Consider the following 19,225-nt stretch of genomic DNA (forward strand, 5'->3'; position numbering starts at 1 on the left):
CGTAGCAATAATACATGTCTTGGCTCTGAGGACTTCACCTTTGGCTGACCGAAACTGCAGCTGCTGGTGTCGGTAGGTGGGAGAGCTGGCCTCAGGTCCAATAGACATATAGATTTAAATTCTTTTTTAATCTTTCATTTGGGTTCAGTTTTATAAAGAATATCAGTTTGTTTTGAACAAATAAAAAAATGAATGAACTGTTGAAAAAAAAAAGTCTGCTCCTAGCCGTCGTACAGCCTGCAATTCTTTGTCACCATATAATCAGAACAATTTGTAAGAGTTTATTAGATCTTCAGATGGCTGCAAATTAATTTCACACATCTGTAATTTGATAATGACCACTGAGTGAGTTCATGCAATCTCCCTTACTGCTCCACTGGCCTCAGACGGAGAAGAGCGAGTACAATGCACAAGAGCTTGCTTTTTAGAGTACACACAGACTATCAGAACCACTGTTATTAAACATTTCTGGACTGATATGAACAAACACTACAGCAGCATATTTCTTTCCACACTCTCCCTTTCTGGTCCAGTTAGCCAATCCCTCTTTGTGATGGACTAAAGGGCTGTTGCTTTGTGACAGAAAATCAGTGTTTCACCCCATAGCACAGCTGGATGATCATTGCATTTGCATAAACACTTCATGTTCTCCTCACAGCCAAGATAGAACTGGCTCAGTGCTAGACTGTAAAGTCTCTGGGGTCTAACAGCTAATTGCTGCTCATCATTGACTGCTAGTAGGTATGTGTGCCTGTATGTGTATGTATATGCATATGTATGTGTATATGTATGTATGTTTTTCTCTCTCTGTTTCTGTCTCTCTCTATAAGGTGTTTTTCTCCTCCCTACTCTCTGTCTACTGTCTTCTCTTCTTTTTCATTTATTTATTCTATTTTTATTATTATTTGTTTGTTCCATTTCTATCCTTTTCTATCCTCTCCAGTCAGGTCCAGCAGTACTATGCAAACTCTGTAATGCAAAATAAATAGAAAAATAAAATGAGAATCCAGAATATCAAGGGGATCATTATGTCTGTAAAGCTCCCCATTGCAAAGTAAATTTGCTCAGCAGAATACAGCACCATCTGTCATGTTTTTGCCACCCTGATCTCCTGGCGCTCATCATTGATTACTCGATCCACCTGCTGGCTTCCTAATTGCCTCTGCTACCTCATTCAGTTCACCTGGTTTCCTTTTCTCTCACTGCCTACTTAAGCTCCCTCCAATCCCTCCTTTTCTGCCAGATAATAATCAGACCTATGTCTAGTTTTGTTCCAGCGTTCTACGGATTGTTCCTCAGTTGCCGACCCTCTGCTTCATGCCCCTGGATTACCCTCCTTGCCTTGCCCTCGACAGACACCGCTACCTTTCGGATCTTCTGGTTACCGACCCTGCCTGTCTTTGGATCTCTGAGCCTTGTCGTTGCCTGGATGAGTATTTTGCCATCCTGTTTACCTCCCAGCTGTTGCCTGGTTTCTTCTGCAGACCATTCCCCCGGACTGATCTTCTGTTCATACTCCTTCACCAATAAACTGGTCATTTGTCCAGAACTCCCTGTGTGTGGCTGTATTAAGGCTCCTCAGGGTAACTCATTACAACCATTATTCTGCTTGCTTAAATGGTAGACAAGACAAAAAAAGAGGTACACAGGGAATGCATTGTGTACTGTGGCCTCTCTAGGGTGAGGAGGCTGTTATTCTCCCTGTTTGCAGTATTAAATGAGAGAGAAAGGGTTAAAAGACTAAATGACAATGGATGCTGCAAAAAGAATTATCACCACAGCTATCAACATCCTTCATGGTTCATTAAATACACCTGTCTGCTGATGTTTGGAAACTTCTTTGTTTAAAATTCATTCTGATTTCATTTGCCAGTTAACTTTTTCTCACTTTAAATACCTAAATGTGCTCTATGTGCACGGAAATCCAGTAAACACAACTGTATGCAGCAAACAGGGCATGCACATTATATAAGATGTGAAAGCGACAATGCTACTGAACCACGTAGCGTGATATAATGCTACGATCATGAAATCATACATAAATGCATTCTTTCCTTTCGTGCCATGCAATCTAAGCAGTTCATTTCACACTAGGTTACACCCTGAAGAGTAATCCGAGTGAAGAGGTAAATTCCAGCACACTGAGAATTACGGTAAATAATGTATTTTCATTAACATAAATGTGATAAATATCTTATATACCCACCAGGAGTGAAAATTGATAAATATACCTTTTTTTTCCTCTACATATCAAGGGAGAAATTTGAAAATTTACATTTTTAATTAAATTTACAATTCAGTTTCAACTGAATTTCCCTTTGAGGATTAATAAAGTATTTTTCATTTCATTTAATTTAATTTCAAATAGTTTCTAATTTTGTCCAGTTTTGCTTTATTTGGGAAAATAACACCTTGTTTTTCTAACACAATAGGTGTTTTCTCTCTTTTGTCAGTCATGCTCTACCAGCGTTGTTTTTTAAGATAAGGTTAATTTTTTTTTATTTCTATAGTAATAGCAATTGCTGTGATTAAATTACATTAACAGCTACATCAAGATTTTCCAAATTGAGTCCCTGATGGAAATTTCTTTGCACTGTTTTTTTTTTTTCCCTACTGCTACACACTTGAGTTACTTGACAATAATTTCCTTGTCCTCACGTTCATCATGTTAAGCATGTTAATTATCAAGTAATATGCTGTTTCTGTGTGTGTCCTGCAATCTACCTTCAGTGATTTTAAAATATACCTACAAAAGAAACATAATCTGCTGATATGTGACATGTGGTGGTTACATGATACACTGGGTTGGAGCCCATAGTTGTGAAGTGTGGTTTCTCAGCCCTGGGATGATGCGGGACATTGACATCTCCAGAAAGATTTCCGTTTAATTACTGTTAAGTTTGGAAAAACTGTAAGTAAACCAAGTTTTAACTTCTTGGAGACCCAGAGGACATGATGTGGAGCCAGGTTTAGTAGAGAGATAGAGCTGGGTGTTACCTGCATAACAATGAAAATGACATCTGTGCTAGGAGAAGATATTGCCAAGGAGGAATAGATAGACAATGAAGCGGAAGGGCCCGAGGACAGAGCCATGGGGTACACCACTGGTAACAGGGACAGGCTGACATTGGAAATTTTCAGCTTAACTATCTGTTTTCAACAACAAAAGTAGGAGGTGAACCAGGTCAGTTTTCTTCGACCAGTGGAGGCAAGGTGGTACAGGAAGATGTGATGAAAAAGGGTGTAAAAGGCTGCAGTGGGGTCAAGGAGAATGAGTATGGTGAGTAGTCCAGAATTTCAATGAACAGGAGGAAAGAGAGGAGGGTATAATGTCAATGATGAGTGAGGAGTAGCAAAGTATGTAACCCTTAACTATCTAGAATGTGCATGTATATGTAACTGTGCACATTATTTCTGCCACTAAACAAACATCTTAAACATCTTAAACTCCTAACACTAAATATTGTATGACTGAAAAAACAACAGAAAGACAATGAATTGCAAGCAGGGGCCTAGAATAGTGCAATAACTACAAAATATTGTGCAGGACAACCTTGAAACAGCAATTTCTTGCATAAAGGTCTTGCGTCAGTGCTTTCTGACATCTCTCCTTTCTTATAATCGGCAAAAGAAAGACTGAAAAGTTGTAAAAGGTTAAATGGCAGATTAATCAAAACCTGATTTGAAAAACTGATTGTAAAATTTTCTGTGAAACTTTTATGATTTTATGCTAAAACTAAAGAAAAAAGATTTTAAATGTTGCTTATGTACGTGGACACATTGGTTCACATGGATCAGCATTCATCCCCTAAGCTATATTCTTCATTCTCTTTAGTAAAAATAAGCATGATGTGCTACTACAGTGTGGAAATGACCTTTCCTCTCTTCACATGGCAATACTCCTTAAATATTGCAGGACATGCATTCAAACAGACATATTGTAAACTCGTGGGAGCAGGAAATATGGTTACAAAGGGTGTTTTTAAATCAGGATGTGATGTGTTGCTATGATTTCCACACAGTTCATCAGTTTCCTCTTCTTCTGCATGGTCCATATCTCATCTCATTATCATCCTCAGTCACTTTTACAGCACGACAAATGTTTTGCATATTTGCAGTTGCTACCGCTTACACACTACAATGACAGAGGTGAAGCAAGTTATTTTACTGCATTTAAAGTAGGAAGAAGTACATTGTAAATAGCAGTCTTGTTTAACTGAGAGTACTGTGTTTAAGTCTAAATATCAAAATAATTTCCATTTAAAAAAAAAAAAGTCTAATAAAAAGCATATATTATGTTGTTTCTTACAATATTAACCAAGTTTTGAAACACACAAAAAAGGAAAAGACAGATTCTTTCTGAATGTGAAAGCCTTGTTGGGGCATGATACATGGCTTTAGTGAAACATCACTAATGTTACATATCAATAATTTAATGAAAATAAATGTCAAAATGTGTAACACAGGATTTTTTTTTGCAGTAAGTCTTTGAAATCAACCTGTCGGGCTGGACAGTGAGGATTAATGCGTGTGTACAGGGCTTCCAGGCGTCTCTGTTAATGATCCATTGAGTGCCAGGGGAGTCTTTCCTTGATACAAATAACTATTATTTAGTGCCTCATTACAAATTAAATCTATAACTGGAGGACTGGAGACAAAGGAAAACAGAAGTAACAACACTGCGCACCTTTACTATAAGGTTTATGTGTAACCATTTAAAATGTTGAAATACAAAGGCAGAAACGAGTCAACAGTCAGCTCTTTTGCTGAATCAGTAATCTCCAAAGCAGAACAGCAGTAAAAGAAAAATAGGCATCACTCTGACAAAACCTCTTTAAACACACAACAAAGACCAGAGTTTAACTGCTGAGCCACTCTGCCACTTTACATTTCTGAGAACACTAATACATGAATCACAGTGATGATGTCAGTGGAAGTGCACGGCCCCTTGGAGGATTCCCAAAATGAGAATATCATGTGCACGGACACAAGCAGCAACTCTGCCAAACCAGCCTCTGCACCCCTTTCTGCCTGTGCTTCATCTCTGTCATCACAAACCCATATACCCACACGATAATGCACACTGACTAGAAGTTGTTTGTGGGTCATTATCTAAGAGTGTCAAGTAGCCGGTCTTGAGTCCATCGTGCCACACTCAGAACTTTATCTATGCAGACGCCAAAGTTCAGTCTGTGCTTCCATCTCCATCTTTCATGCTTATCCGAGAGAGGCTGCAAGACTAAAAGAGTTTCATCTAAAATGTATCCAACAGGACACTTCACCACGGCCAGCAGCCTGGAGGTCAACGGGGGGGGTCAGACTTGGCCCAAAATAGGCAACTTCACATCAAAAGACAATAGCTGTAGCTCAATATATGATATATGGTATAGTACAATTACTGTCAGCGAGGGCAGCAGAATTAATGGGCACCGTATTTTACACAACAGCTGCTCTAAAGATGAGTCGTGTGTGTATGCGTTTCTGTAGTAAGTAGTTTACAATTTTCAAGCATGCTGGGAAGGTATGATACTTTGCAATGTAAATATCAACACTGAAATATCTTTTTATTTACACTGGAAGATAAATATTTAACGATTTTCTGCTCCTGTTTGGTGTAAAATAAAAATCAGAAAATCTCATCTGGGTGATCTTATGTTTTAGAGCTGGGGATGGGCAACTCTGGTCCTCAATGGCTAAAGTCCCGCAAGTGTTTCCCTGCTGCAACACACCTGAATCAAATCAAACAGACTAATGCAGAGTTTGATGTCAATGTCTGCACAAGCCTGATGTTCGTCAGGATGTTTGTACACTTGCAGGACTGCAGCCCACACCTGTTTTAGAGCTTTCTCTGCTAAGTCAGTCCAACAAGCATTGAAAAGAATAATTTTACTTTAAGTTTTACATTAAAACTCTACAATGCTTATGTTCTGTGCTTCAATATTGAAAAGTATGCAGGCTGTATTCATGATCAGCATGCTAAATTTTGACCTCGTACAGATTAGTCTTAGTGCATTCTTAAGATATTACCACAACGTGAGGCACACAGATGAACCTGCAAGCCATTTAATATATCCCTTTATTTCCTTACTTGGTGCATCAAAGGTTCTTGGATGAAATCTAACTTGGAAAAAAAAAAAAAACAGACACCGACAAGCTAATGACAAGTGTAGATAAAAAAACAGCCTTAGAGATGTCTCCTGTAAAAGTGCCAGTACACCACTGCGGATGGAACGGGGCAGAACTCAGCAAGACAAAATGTGTATGAACATCTTTACAGCCAATAGGTTTCAAAAGGTACACCAATAAAGTGACACGGACGCCTCCTGCAAAAACAGAAACATTAAAATGCAACTGGATTTATAAACTGGATAAAAGTAAATTAAAAAAAACTGTGAAAAGATGGGTCTGAAAGTTAATAATCTACAGCTTGGTTACTTATTTAGATTTGATTCAGTCAGAAATATCGGAAAAGTCAGGACCAACAGGAAACACTTGCTTTAGCATCACATGTCAAATTTGAAAATTTAGCTTTACTGAAAAAATCTAAACTTTCAGCCTCACAAAAAAATAAGTTTTAAAAACACAAGTTAACTGGAAAAGGAGTATGTTGTAACTACACAAGGTTGTGCAAAAGACAGATGTGATCAAACCCATGTAAGTTAGACAGGTTGTTACACAAAATCATTTGACTATTTTAACACACGTGATGATCTCAAGTTAACCTGACTTGTCTGCATTGATTAGCTTAAACAGTTTTTTCCCCTGCGTTGCAACAGGAACTTCATGTGACTCTTATAAAGCAGCTGAACTAAAGGTAAAACTCATACAATGAACTCTAACTTGTTGTCTTTAATAGAAGTGTAAAGCATTGATCACTGACACTACCCACTATCGCAATATTTACATACACGTCTTATTTCTTCAGTGTAGCAGCTTATTATACCTCGTTTTTATACCCAAGTACATATGAGTTATTTGGACGAGTGTTAATCATATTCATTAAAGTGAAGTTGTTCCTGCTAAAAGTGTTACCTTTACTAAGTTATTTTGGGAATCAAAAGCAACGTATTTTACTCTATTTTACCAGCAAACTGAGCCAAAGTCGACAGTAAATGTTGTAAAAACCTGGCAGAACATTCAGTTGTCTAAACTGGATGAGGAACCTGTAGCCATTCCAGGCTTCCCCTGAAATGCCGAAGTGTCCTAGGGCAAGACACTTAACCCCAAACTGCCCCCTGATGTGCCTATCGGGGTATGAGTGTGTTGAGTGAGTGAGTGTGTGTGTGAATGCGACAAGTAGTGTAAAGCGCTTTGAGTGGTCTGTATGACTAGAAAAGCGCTATAGAAGTACAAGTCCATTTACCATCTCTGTTACCATAGTGACACTAGTTAATTAGAAATGGCACACTTGTTAACTTTGCTCTGTGGCATCTCTGTTTTACCACAAAAAGCAAAACTTCCATGAAGACTTCTTGGTTTGATGTGAAGGAACTGGTATGAGCAGCACAGAGCTGTGACCTCATCCCACACCTTCAGGATGAGCTAGAACCCCCAACTGTGAGCCAGGCCTCATCACCATCTGTGTTGGACCCCACCGAAGCTCTGGCGACTGACTGAAACTAAATCTCTGAAGCTATAGGAGGTTGTGCTACAGTAGCAGATCAAAACCTCTTCTTTTCTTCTTTTAGACTGAGAAGCTGAGCAATAAGCCACAGCTCAGGTGCAAGAAAAAACATTTCTATAAGCATCAGCAGGGGGGTTCGTGATGGCTCGACTCCCTGAGCCTGAAGATCCTCAATGCATGCAGGCACACATGCTGTATGTCATCCACGGTGCTCTCTGAACCCTCTCTTGTCAAGGAATCTTCCAATAAAGAAATCCTTGGAAAGATATCAACACAGGGGACAAAAATAGACCACACACTTGCAAAAAGAACTGCATTTGTAAAACTCAGAACTGCTCTTTTTGCAGACAATTAAAACATTTTCCATTTAGTTGGACATGATGTCCAAAATACTCCCTTTTCACCAATGTGTCCGGTTGTGTTACGGAAAAGGTCTTGACAGACTCTACCTCAGTGGGATTCCCTCCTCCCCTCCACCCAGCAGCAGCTCCACCATTTATTGCCTTTGTAAGCATTTTTTAGCCGCTCTGACACATTTTTACTCCAGTGATGCCAGTTCTGGTTGCAAATAACTAGTTTCCCTCCCCATTAAAAGCTATTTCTGTATGGATCACCATCTGGATGTGTGTGGAGATATAAAGGAAAATTACTCTTAAAGGCATGGGGATGTTTCTAAACCATTAAAGCATTCTTCTGTGATTTAACAGCTGGATGAAACAGCATGTAATTAGCCTATCGATGCCCAAATGATGTATTTTTGCTGGTCTTTCCAGTAAAGATGAGACTGAGATGGACAGACTTTGACACTGTGCCTGTAAGCCGTTCAGTCACATAGAAAGATTTCAGATCGACAGACCCTGACAGGAGGAGAAAGTGTCATCTGGCTGACAGTATCAGTGAGAAAACTGTCCATTAGACTGATTGAGGAGCAAGCTGACACATACTCACGCGCACCCTCCCTCCTCAAGCTCTTCTGATACCCCAGAGAAAAAGGGACACTCAGCTCCCCCAAGTCACATCTAGTTCTGTAAGTGTTTCTGCAGGAATCAAGCCAAGACACAAGAGAATAGCATGGTTTACAAGCGCTAGATGCCTGTCCACTCACCGCCTCCGAGTCTTCGAATCCATGTAGGTACAAGTTATCGTACATGGAGGAGTCAGATTCCAAAAAGTGACTCTTCAGTACAAAAGGAAAAAATATATCAACCTGTTCCAGAGAGGATGTACAGAGAGGATAGGGGAATGAAAGAGCCCACCAGTAGTCCCTTTCTCCACATGAAGGTAGACAAAGAAGCCAGAACACACCAGAGCAACAGATTTAAAAAATAAAAAAAAAAAGAAAAAGAAAGGTGGAGCCCTGTGCTTTCCTGATGTTGATCTAGATGTTATTGCCCACAAGTCGAGCGAGTATTGGTTCCCATTATGAGGCAGCCTTGCTATCCCCAGAGGCAGAGCAGACCTGGCATTTCATCTGCCTTCCAAGCTCAGATCGCACGAGCCAATCCCTTCCTCCAGCTCGGGTGGATGACAGTGGTGCGATGCAGCCTGCTGATTGGCTGTCAGAAACCCCAGTCAGCTTGGCTAGCTGTGAATAAGGAAGACGGCAAGAGAGGGAGGCGGGGGTGTCTGTAGCCCGAGAGCATCATTAACCAGCAAGCTGTGTGTGTATGGATGGGTGTGAGGTAGTCTCACAATAAACACCCATTTGCAAAGAGCGACATTTTAATTTAAACATTCAGAAGAGCTGCAAAGGTGAACAGCCGAGTGATGAAACTTTAAACAAGAGGAAGAACTGATGCTATTGAAGAAGAGCTTGAGTCTTTACAGCTTCATGGACACACTGGGAGCCATAAAATCAATCTACAAATGTCTGTTACTGATTACATAGCAAATCGATTAAGAAGAGCTACAATACAGAGTTTAGAACATGAGGTACACCTCCTTTTATGGACAACCTCTAATGCAGGGGTGCCCAAGTCCAGTCCCTGAGATCCACTGTCCTGCAACTTTTAGGTGCATCCCCTGCTCACAGGATGATTCAAGCTGCTGCTTTGGGGAGAAAATCAGTGTATTGTGACATATTTTGCACCCAGGACTGTTCAGTTATCATCAGATTGATATTCATTATATTAAAGGGAAAGTTTTGTTTGTTTCTGCAATCCAATTTACATTTATTTGTGGTACAATAGATAATTTAAAAAAAACATAATAATTATCAACACAATAATAGAATTAAATTAAATTAAAATGTAATTTAAAAAATGTATTAATCTGGAAATTATTTTAAATTATAGTATGTATCTCTGTTGTTATCACTTTTTATTTTGTCTGTACAAGGAGTTTAATAAGTATAAACTAAAAATAAAAAGCTTCTTTTAACTCATAGCTTGTATGACCAAATTGAAGTGAAACTGGATCAAAGTCGTTGCGTTTCAGTGGCAAAATAGAGCAACAGCGCCCTCCTTTGGAGAGTCTGGTTATTAAAATGAAGCTCAAGCGTCAAATCACCAGTTTTCCATTTGTACTTTCACTTCACAAACAATTCATGAAAACCGTGTTGCTTCTTATTGATATATCAGAGATTTAAATGGTGACATGTCAAACAGCTGAGGGGTAATTTCCATTATTCACCATCACAGTGACTCCACAGTAGACATACAACTGGGCTTGTAAACAGCTGAGCAACTGAAAAACCTTCAAAAACAGAGGAAATGTTGTTTTATTCCGGCTTCATGAACAACAGCACCTCTTTTTATAAAAACCACATCAGGGATCTGCTTTCTCAGAAGAAGTGGTAGATGTGTCTGTGATTTTTGCGCCCACAGTTTGCTACTGATCTCTTCCGTTGGAATAGTTTAATGGACACAAACCAACCAAAACCGCAGCACTAAACTACGTAGAGAGAAGATCACTCAACATTTTATTTGACTTAATTCAACTTAAACTGCTGGAAACGTGAACAAACTACATGCAGCCATTTCCCAATAGCAAAAACATCTGTTAAAGCTGGAGCCTAAATAAATTAAGATTAAGACCTGGTAGCCTATACATCACCAACACACTGGTCCAAGCTCTGATATAAGAGAACTCCACGTAGTCAGTGTGTTGTAGAGAGGACATTTATTTAGACATATATATAGTTGTGAGAGAAGCTTCTGATATTTTTGATCTCTTCATTCTTCTGTACTTGAAGCGAGAGGATATCAGGAAAAAGCAGCAAATATTTCTGCCTTAAAAATGACTACAACTTGGTGACAACTTGGCTTTTATAGCTGAACAAACAGAAAGAAGCAATTAGATTTTTCCCCACCGCTTATGAGTTATTTACTAGATTGGTTTCCAGGGGTTACGGATTTACTTGGGACTTACTGAAAGACTCATGCATGGAACCAGCAGTCAGGACTGGCAACAGTGGTTAGGCCCCATCAAGCAATTCATGAATTAAAGGCTGCTGTGTTTAGCCATATGACCTACATAAGGGGGATTAGCAGTGTGAAGTCCTCTCCTTATCACTCTGCAGGCTGCAAACTAGAGAAAAAAAAAAATCAGGTTAAAAGGATATCGCTGTTGGATGCAATGGAAATAAAAAAAATCCATTGTGCTTTAGTGGGTTTTGGCATTTTAAGGACCTAAACTTGGAAACATTAGCTAAGACTTTAAGTCGGCCTTTAAAAAGATGCGAGGATGAGGTGTTATGTGCACCATGGTATTACAGTTTGGACTAAAGGGTCACTTGTCTGGTCAGCTACTGGCACATTTAGCAGTGCTCCTGAATTCAACAAAATATTGTCAAATTCAGCTTAAAATTTGCATTGCAAACAGCACATCTTCTACAGCCGGTGAATACTGCTGAGCTCCATCGTGTGCTCTGTCTGGCTAACTCATTCTCACTCTGTAATTAATTTGTGTCAGGTCTGTTAACTGATAAATACAGCCATTACATTCACTATTTAATGTTGTGACATAATAGATACGTTGCCCATTTCAAACCTGATTAGAGCAATCTTCTATTTTAAATATTTACAACTCATTTATGAGCTTTGAAAAAGATGATGACGCGCTTTAAATAATTTGCATCCTGGATGAATTGCTGTTAGTTGTATTTTGGTTCGAGAGGCTGAACACACCTCTGTAAATTGCTCTTCAACAGCTCTCACAGACCTGTAATTAAATGTTTTAGCTTTCCATGGCTACGTCGGGCTAAACTCAGAATATAGAACATTTTTAAAATCTAGATGCTGCTTGGTTTAATTTTTTTTTATCCTGCTATTGATTTTTACTCTGACATGGTTAAGAATTCATATTCTTTTGTGGAGGAAGAAGCTTTTGTCAAAATGAGTGCTTGAAAGTGTGTATGTCCACCAGGGAATACCGCTACAGACAGTGCTTTTGTATCTGTAGTTTGAACTAATGGTTATGAGAGCAACCTTCTATTTATTATGCTAACATAAAAATAAATTGAGAAGGATGAGAAGAAAGTGGAATGCCTGTTCTTTTTCCGGTTTAAGCCATGCCTTGAGTCAATCAGCCTTCAATCATCACGTATTGTAAACTAGAATGCATTCGCCTCCGATGAGCCAACCATGCCATCTAACTGCGTATCTGAAACCTGGCTGGCTAATTGCGCTGCCTTCATCACAGAAATTGAGAAAATAGAGTTATTTCTGTAAATAGCCAGCTATGCACTACATGCACTGAGAACTAAAGTTAGAGGAGTTACTACTAAACCCTCAGTAAACTGATAACATTCAGCGTTATGGTAGTACACAGTTCAGGATCACCACCAACACCTGCCTCATTTTTCACCTGGTAGCAGAGGTGCAACCTTAAACTAGAGATGCTTTAATACGACTGAACCCATCAGTTTCCTCCTCTACAAGTGGTAGAGAATATTTAGAGTCATTATATTGAATCTTTTCGAATATTGTAGAAGTCAACCAAGTTAAGTCATGTCTACTACTTGGTTTAGGTATGAAATGCCTGAATGTAGATGAATACTTTGCTGCATATCCCAACTATTCTAAATGTTATTGTTGAAGGATTCTTTTGTTTTAAAGAATGAAAAGAAGAAGCAAATAATCATTTTTCCATTGTTTTAAAAGGGTTAGAAGGAGTTCTCCTGTGTTTGTAGTGATCTGACTTGAGATCTTTCAATCAGAATTATTTTCATATTCTCACTGATCATTTTTTCAAAAACTTATATTACTTGATTACCGTTTGCGATGTCTGTTCTGGGAACAAGTGATTTATTTCCACTTCCTCCCAATATAATGCTATTATTTCTATGTTATCTGAAGAAAGAGGATGCAGTGACTCTTGTTGTTCGTGTCTTACAGACATTTTAGAAACTGTTTTTAAACTGTATTTTCTTTCTCTCTCTCTTTTTTTCTCTACAAGGTGTTTTCCGTTTTCTCTTCTTTTCGATTCTCTTTCTGTCCCTCTTCTGTCCTCTCCGGTCCGGTCCAGCAGTACAAACTTTGTAATACAAACAATTATGCAAAATAAATAGAAAAATAAAATTAAAATCCAGGATATCAAGGGGAGCATTATATCTATGATGCTTCCCTTGTAAATTTGCCCAGCAGAATTTACATTTACAAAGCATCCAGAAATTCCATTTTGCCTGCTTAAATGCTGGACAAAAAAACCCCAAAAACAATTGTATTTACCTCTATAAAATGCTACTAGCAGCAGTGATGAGAAAAGTTTAGTACGATTCATAATATTTATTTTTAGGTCTGACCCAAAATACTCCACAAGGTATTATTCAGGCTCCATTTATACAACAGTTTTCTAACTTAGGTGTGGTCTGTTTAAAATTTCCCCCAGTTTTTTGTGTGACTTTTTCCAAGTGTGTAGTGAACTAATTCCAGTCTGACTGAGTGCCACAGTTTCCTCAGGAAGCTTAATTTAATCTTGAAGATCATTTTTGAGAACATGCACGAACGACCATCAGCTGGATGCAGGATTTATTAGCTGCGTGCAAACACACTGCACTCTAAGTTGACAAACATTAAGGAATGCAGGATTCAAACGAAGCTTTTCTGTGCCAATTCAGTCCTGCAGCTCTAGATTTGGACAAGTTTATTCTGGAACAAACATGAGATTCCACATCCTCTTTTCAGAGCTCAAAGGATGGCCCAGATACTGAACAAACATCTGTCCATGAAGATGTTCAGTGCGCCGTCTGAGAGGATCAGCTTTTTACTATTGTACTGTAGCAGCGATCTCCGCAGGGGTAGAGGTTTAGTTCAATATATTGATTCTACTATGAAAACAACAGGGACATGGTGGCATTTTAATACAGTCTCACTTCAAAACATTCATTTTCTCTCAGGTTCCTTCTTTTTTTTGGCACTTTAGATTTTCCTTTCCCTTCAGGAGATGAATCAGATCTATAATAGGTCATTTATTTTACTCATCATGCTGCTACACTAACCTCCCCTCAATCTTCCTGCTGCTGCGCTCATACATGAGCACATTATTTTCTACAAACGTAAACCATTTTGTCTATTTAGCTAATGATAAGTTCTGTATTTTTGCTATCTTTTGTTTAAAAAAAAAAGCAATTCTTAAATCCCAGTTCAATGACAGGTGCTCGTGCTGTCAGCACAGGCAGTTATATCTCATCAAACCACGCCCACACAGTCCTGATGAGCATGACCGCACATCATTTTTTCTCTAATAGCAACTCTCATTCACTCACAAATGTTCAAAGATGATGAGAAATGGATGTAAGCTTGAGCAATGAGGTGTAATCCACTAAATTATGCAAGTGAATGTATGCAGTCTGGGTTATGACACAATGAGACTAAAGTTTTAATGCAGAAAATCTACATTTTGATGAGTTTTCACTTTGGAAAATGAGTCTCACAAGCAGATTTATTAAACCAGTTAGAAGAAAAGGGTCAGCTTTGACAAAAGGAGTCTTTTTTTTTTTTTTTTTTTAACAAAACATCATGCCAGGACTCTCTCTGCAGTTTTCAGGCTGGCAACCATACTGAGGACCCCTTCTTTTTACTAGATGTGGAGCTGTGGGAGCTCTTTCCACTCCCAGGAGCACCCATTTCACGTCTGTTCCCAAATTGCAAAAGAAAAGAAAAACACTTCAGTGGTAAGAAATGGGAAAACTATCATCCATTGGGGTTTCATGGCAAGGGGATGTGAAGCGAAACGTAATTTAAATCACATGCTGTGGGTGAATGTTTTAAGGCCACTTCTATAAGATTCTGTATGGCTGCCTTGGTCTCACTGTCCTCTTTGTTTGTGACTATTTGATGTATAAAAAACCTGTACTTTCCTCTGAAAATAGGAGGAGGTGCAGTTTGCTGCTAATCAACCCTCAGGGCTTGACCTCTGTTGTTGAAGGGAGGTTGTTACCATGGATACACGAGGGAATCAAAGAGAGCCCACTTGCTTCTCTTCTCACCTGATGACGATCAGACTCACGATGACACAAATCACAGCGGGGGTGTTACAGAATTCTGCGAGTTTTTAATAAGAAAAGAGTGGGCAAGAGATTTATATGACATTCTGTCCTACAGATTTAGGTTTTCTGTTGTTCTTCCTTTTAGGTCCACTTTCTTCTAACGTCCCATTTTTTCTCCTTCCTGGCAGTCAAGTAATTATTCCATGCTGAGGAAACTCAACACTTTGAACATACAGTGTAACCCAGCGGTGTGTAAAGGTGTGAAAATCTGTCATTAACTGCAGCCATTCTCCAACATTATACAATCTAATCTGAACAAATAGATTGTATAACAGAGTTATAAAAATGCAAAATGATACGTAATAAAGGTGTCGCATTAAAAAGGTTTCTTTGACATTTTCATGAATGTTAGCGCCAGTCTGCGTGTTATCATCAAGTTTTAGATGTGGTATAGAGACATTAAAGTATGAAAAAAGAGCAGAGAAAAAGAAAAATATAGAGGTTTGGGACAAAAGTAACCAAAGACAAGCTGTCCTTGTGTCTCTGGATGGCTTCTGCGGCCTCAGTTCCCTTGGTAACTTGTTAGACAAAGTCCATGTTAAATCCCTCTTCCTCCATTATGAATTACAGAAGGGACTTAAGGCAGGAGACCAATTTGAATTTGTTTTACAGTGGCGTATATAAAGGAAGCAGCAGCGTCTGCAATCAAACAGTCCTGCCTTTATGAATATTGCATGTTTGGTGGACGCCTCAAAAGCAGCTCAGCAGGCTGGATTCCCAGGCCGATATAAATCAAGGCCATTGATCCCTGAAAACGGAGCGGGAGTCGAAAGCATTCGGCTTGCGAACACATCAGCCGATGTCACAGCGCTGATTTCACCTGACATTTAGAGTCAATGGCAGAATTTTATCTAAATTTGTTGGGGTCAGAAAGCAGCTTTGCTAAAGCAGAGCAGTGTGCTCAATTTCTAAAGTTTCCCACAAAGGTGTCATTTCATACATCATATCGTGTGTTCACAGCCAACATAGGGACTCTTGTCCTGTTTTGTATGCAGGTCTTTCACATGAAAAAAAATAGCCTTTAATTTGTTTTCTATGTTACTTTTACTTCTATTAGATAATGGCATTAAAAGAAAAAAGATCTGTCAAGTATAGCTTTCAGTTCATGACTGTTCTGACACCAGATGTTTTCCGCTATTAGAAGACAAGTGGCAGCCATTTTTAGATGCTTGCTTTGTATAGATAGTGATGTCTTGTTGGTAGTCATAATTTTTAAAAGAAGCTAAACAAAGTCACTTCCCTGACTTGTTCATATAAACCATTTAACAGCTAAGTGGAGTTATAATGTTAGTTGTATCTCTATGAATCGCTTTATTACAATACCTGCTATATTTCAGAATTCAGCCATGTGTCTCACATTATTGTGGCCAATGATGAGCTGTAGTATCTTTGGCTTTTGTAGGTAAGGGTGCAGAAAATAAATGACTGACGTTGGTTATCTGGCAAATGGATCCTTCACAGTCCATCCCCAGAGCAGCGCATGTAGCTACCGCTGCAGAATATTTGAACTGTGAATAATCTTGATCAAATAGCTTATTCCTGAGCGTGCATGACATGAAATATCCAACCTGTCTCAGAATGAAGGAGGTGGAAGTGGTGCTGCCATCAGACCTCTTCAGTCGACTCCGTCTGGAGTAAGTCCCCCTGTTCGCCTGCGGATGCCAAAACACACAGAAATCAAATCCTCTCCTTATGTACTCTGCTTGTTACAGAGGCAAAACACGGCACATTGTATATTTGTGATATGACCGTTTTTGTCCCTTTTTTTTGTATCTACCAGCGTATATGTTAGGCTAATTTAAAAAATGGGCTGAAATATTATATAAATACTCCAAAATTCGATTTTATTGGCTTGCTGTTGGCAAATATTAAATATAATTGGTCAAATTCATACATAACGCCAATTACTTAAAAGTCTGAGCACATAAAGCCATATAGAACATACATGTCCGAAATGTATGGATGAATGGGGCATTTTTAATTGACAGCAGAATGCTGTTTTTGTTGCATCTACCCTCAGCTCTCGTTCTCCTCTCACACAAAATCAAGGGCACCTTCCTCTTGGCAACTCCCATTAACACCAACATCTTAACCCCTGGGGTTGACATGGCTCGGGCTTCAATCAGCATGCTCTTGTCCTCTGTGATGACCTGATTATATCAAGTAAATCTTTCACAACTCACTTGGAAAACCATCCACAAAAATCCCCTATAAAGTCTTTTTTTTTTTTTTTTTTGTACAAACATTGCACAGCTGTGTGGATTCAGTTTCTCTGACCTATTTTCTTACATATCTGGTTTGCTCAAGTGTGATGAAGTAATACCTCACCTGAGGTGCATGGGGAGGGGTTGACGTTTGATAAATGGGTTCTGAGCTCTTCTGGCTCTGCACGTATGGCATACTGTCCCCTGGTGACACCGAAAAGAGCATCTGGGGCAAAGTGAGCGCTCTTAGATTTTCCAAAGCATAATCTGCCTTCCAATTTGCTCTGAAACATCAAGCAAGTTTTACTGGAAACGTCCCAAATATATATGTTTTAAATAACTGCGCACATCAGAATAGACAAATATCCCAACTCACTTCTGAGCATTAAATATATCTGTTCATCAAAAGTTTGAAAGAAACGCTAATCATCACTGGCAACTGGTCTGTTAGTTATATTCCATATGAACCTACAACTCGGAAATGTTTTTAAAATCATAAAGTCATAACAATTCCCCAACAGGCAGGCGGTGCCTTCATGTCGCTGGATGGTGCATTCAAGTCCATGAACCTGGAGGTATTCAACTGGCAGAACAGTCCAAGATCACTACCTACATAGTTGTATTTCCTGGAGCCTTTTGTTGTCTTCATCGTGACCAGGTTGAATGTGCTCAGTTACCACTCAGCTGGATATGTTCATACCTATCACTCCTATCACTCCAATCATCTGTGCCAAAAAGGATTTTCTTATCTGAGAATAAAAGTATGTTATTGTACTAAAATAAAAACTCATAATCAGTTGTTTCTTTTGCTAATCAGCTGCATTTCTAATGTTGGTTTTGTTCTATAAGGATTAAAACAGACATGAAGGTAAACAACTAAAATAGATAATTATACTGAACTACAAAAAGTCTTTTTTCCCCGTTGTTCAGAGGCGAAAGAGATCTGATTCGCCTCATAAATCATGTGTGGAGCCTCATCAGGAATGTTTAATAATTTAACACTCAATTTCTTTTTCTCTTTCAGTAAAACCAAATCTTCACCAGACCTCAGGACCTCTGCTTCTTCTTGGCTAATTATACCTCAGGGATTTGTTAGGAATGTTGAGAAATGCATCTTTAGTTACTCCAAGACATTTGTACTATCATTATTATTATTATTATTAGGCTACTGTTATTAGTTTAAGTAAAGTGCAGCCTCGGAATGCAATATTTATCCATCTTATTTGAGTTGTATAGTTTTTAAATTATTTGATCTTTTTATGATTTATTTTTTCCTGACCTGAAACACGGGCTTCTGTAGCCCGTCTCCAACCCCGTGCCGGGTGTAGATGTGCCGGGACATCTCGGCCAGTTCGTCGGTCCAGGGCGGAGGCTGCCGCTCGGCGCCGCTCCACTGGAACTGCTGCGGCTCCGGTGGCGGACAGTGAACCGCCGAGTCCAGCTTTACTCCGGTTTAACGTCAACAAAAGAAGGGAAAAAAGACAGCCACTTGCTGTAAATGTGTCCTGTTCCACTGCGAAAGAGGACCACGGATGAGACTCAGGAGTCAGATACCCTTTTAAGCTTCTCCCTCCACTGCCCTCATATATGCGTGATGCATTCAAGAGCAAAGCAGAGTTTCAGGATTTCAGATATACTTCTGCAGGGACGCAATCTGCACGAATTGCGAAATGTAATTATAAAAACTGTTTCTATTAATTATCGTCCTATGATAAACTTCCTATATTTTTATTAAGTCTGAGATAGATGTATTTATTTAATTTATTCACATAACATATAGGTATTATGGTCTGACATGTAACCATAGAAAGTGTAAGCGAATGCATCACAGCCGCTTCCAACGTTGAGTTTTTTTAGTTGTTTTCATCATGTAAAATGACAACTCACATTTTAAGTGAATACTGTCCC

General features: G+C 39.0%; 1 protein-coding gene across 1 annotated transcript in view; it reads right to left on the reverse strand.

The window, feature by feature from the left end:
• Positions 1 to 18,659, reverse strand: part of cacnb4a (calcium channel, voltage-dependent, beta 4a subunit) — a gene marked incomplete at both ends in the record, with an annotated part of 36,493 nt that extends 17,834 nt beyond the window's left edge. Inside the window, 2 exons of the mRNA XM_079254890.1 lie at positions 16,682 to 16,765; positions 18,597 to 18,659. Of these exons, the coding sequence (XP_079111016.1) occupies positions 16,682 to 16,765; positions 18,597 to 18,659 (147 nt within the window). The remainder of the gene's footprint in view (positions 1 to 16,681; positions 16,766 to 18,596) is intronic.
• Positions 18,660 to 19,225: the final 566 nt, after the last annotated feature.

This window comes from Telmatherina bonti (assembly GCF_933228915.1).
Source record: "Telmatherina bonti genome assembly, chromosome: 15".
Taxonomy (NCBI): domain Eukaryota; kingdom Metazoa; phylum Chordata; class Actinopteri; order Atheriniformes; family Telmatherinidae; genus Telmatherina; species Telmatherina bonti.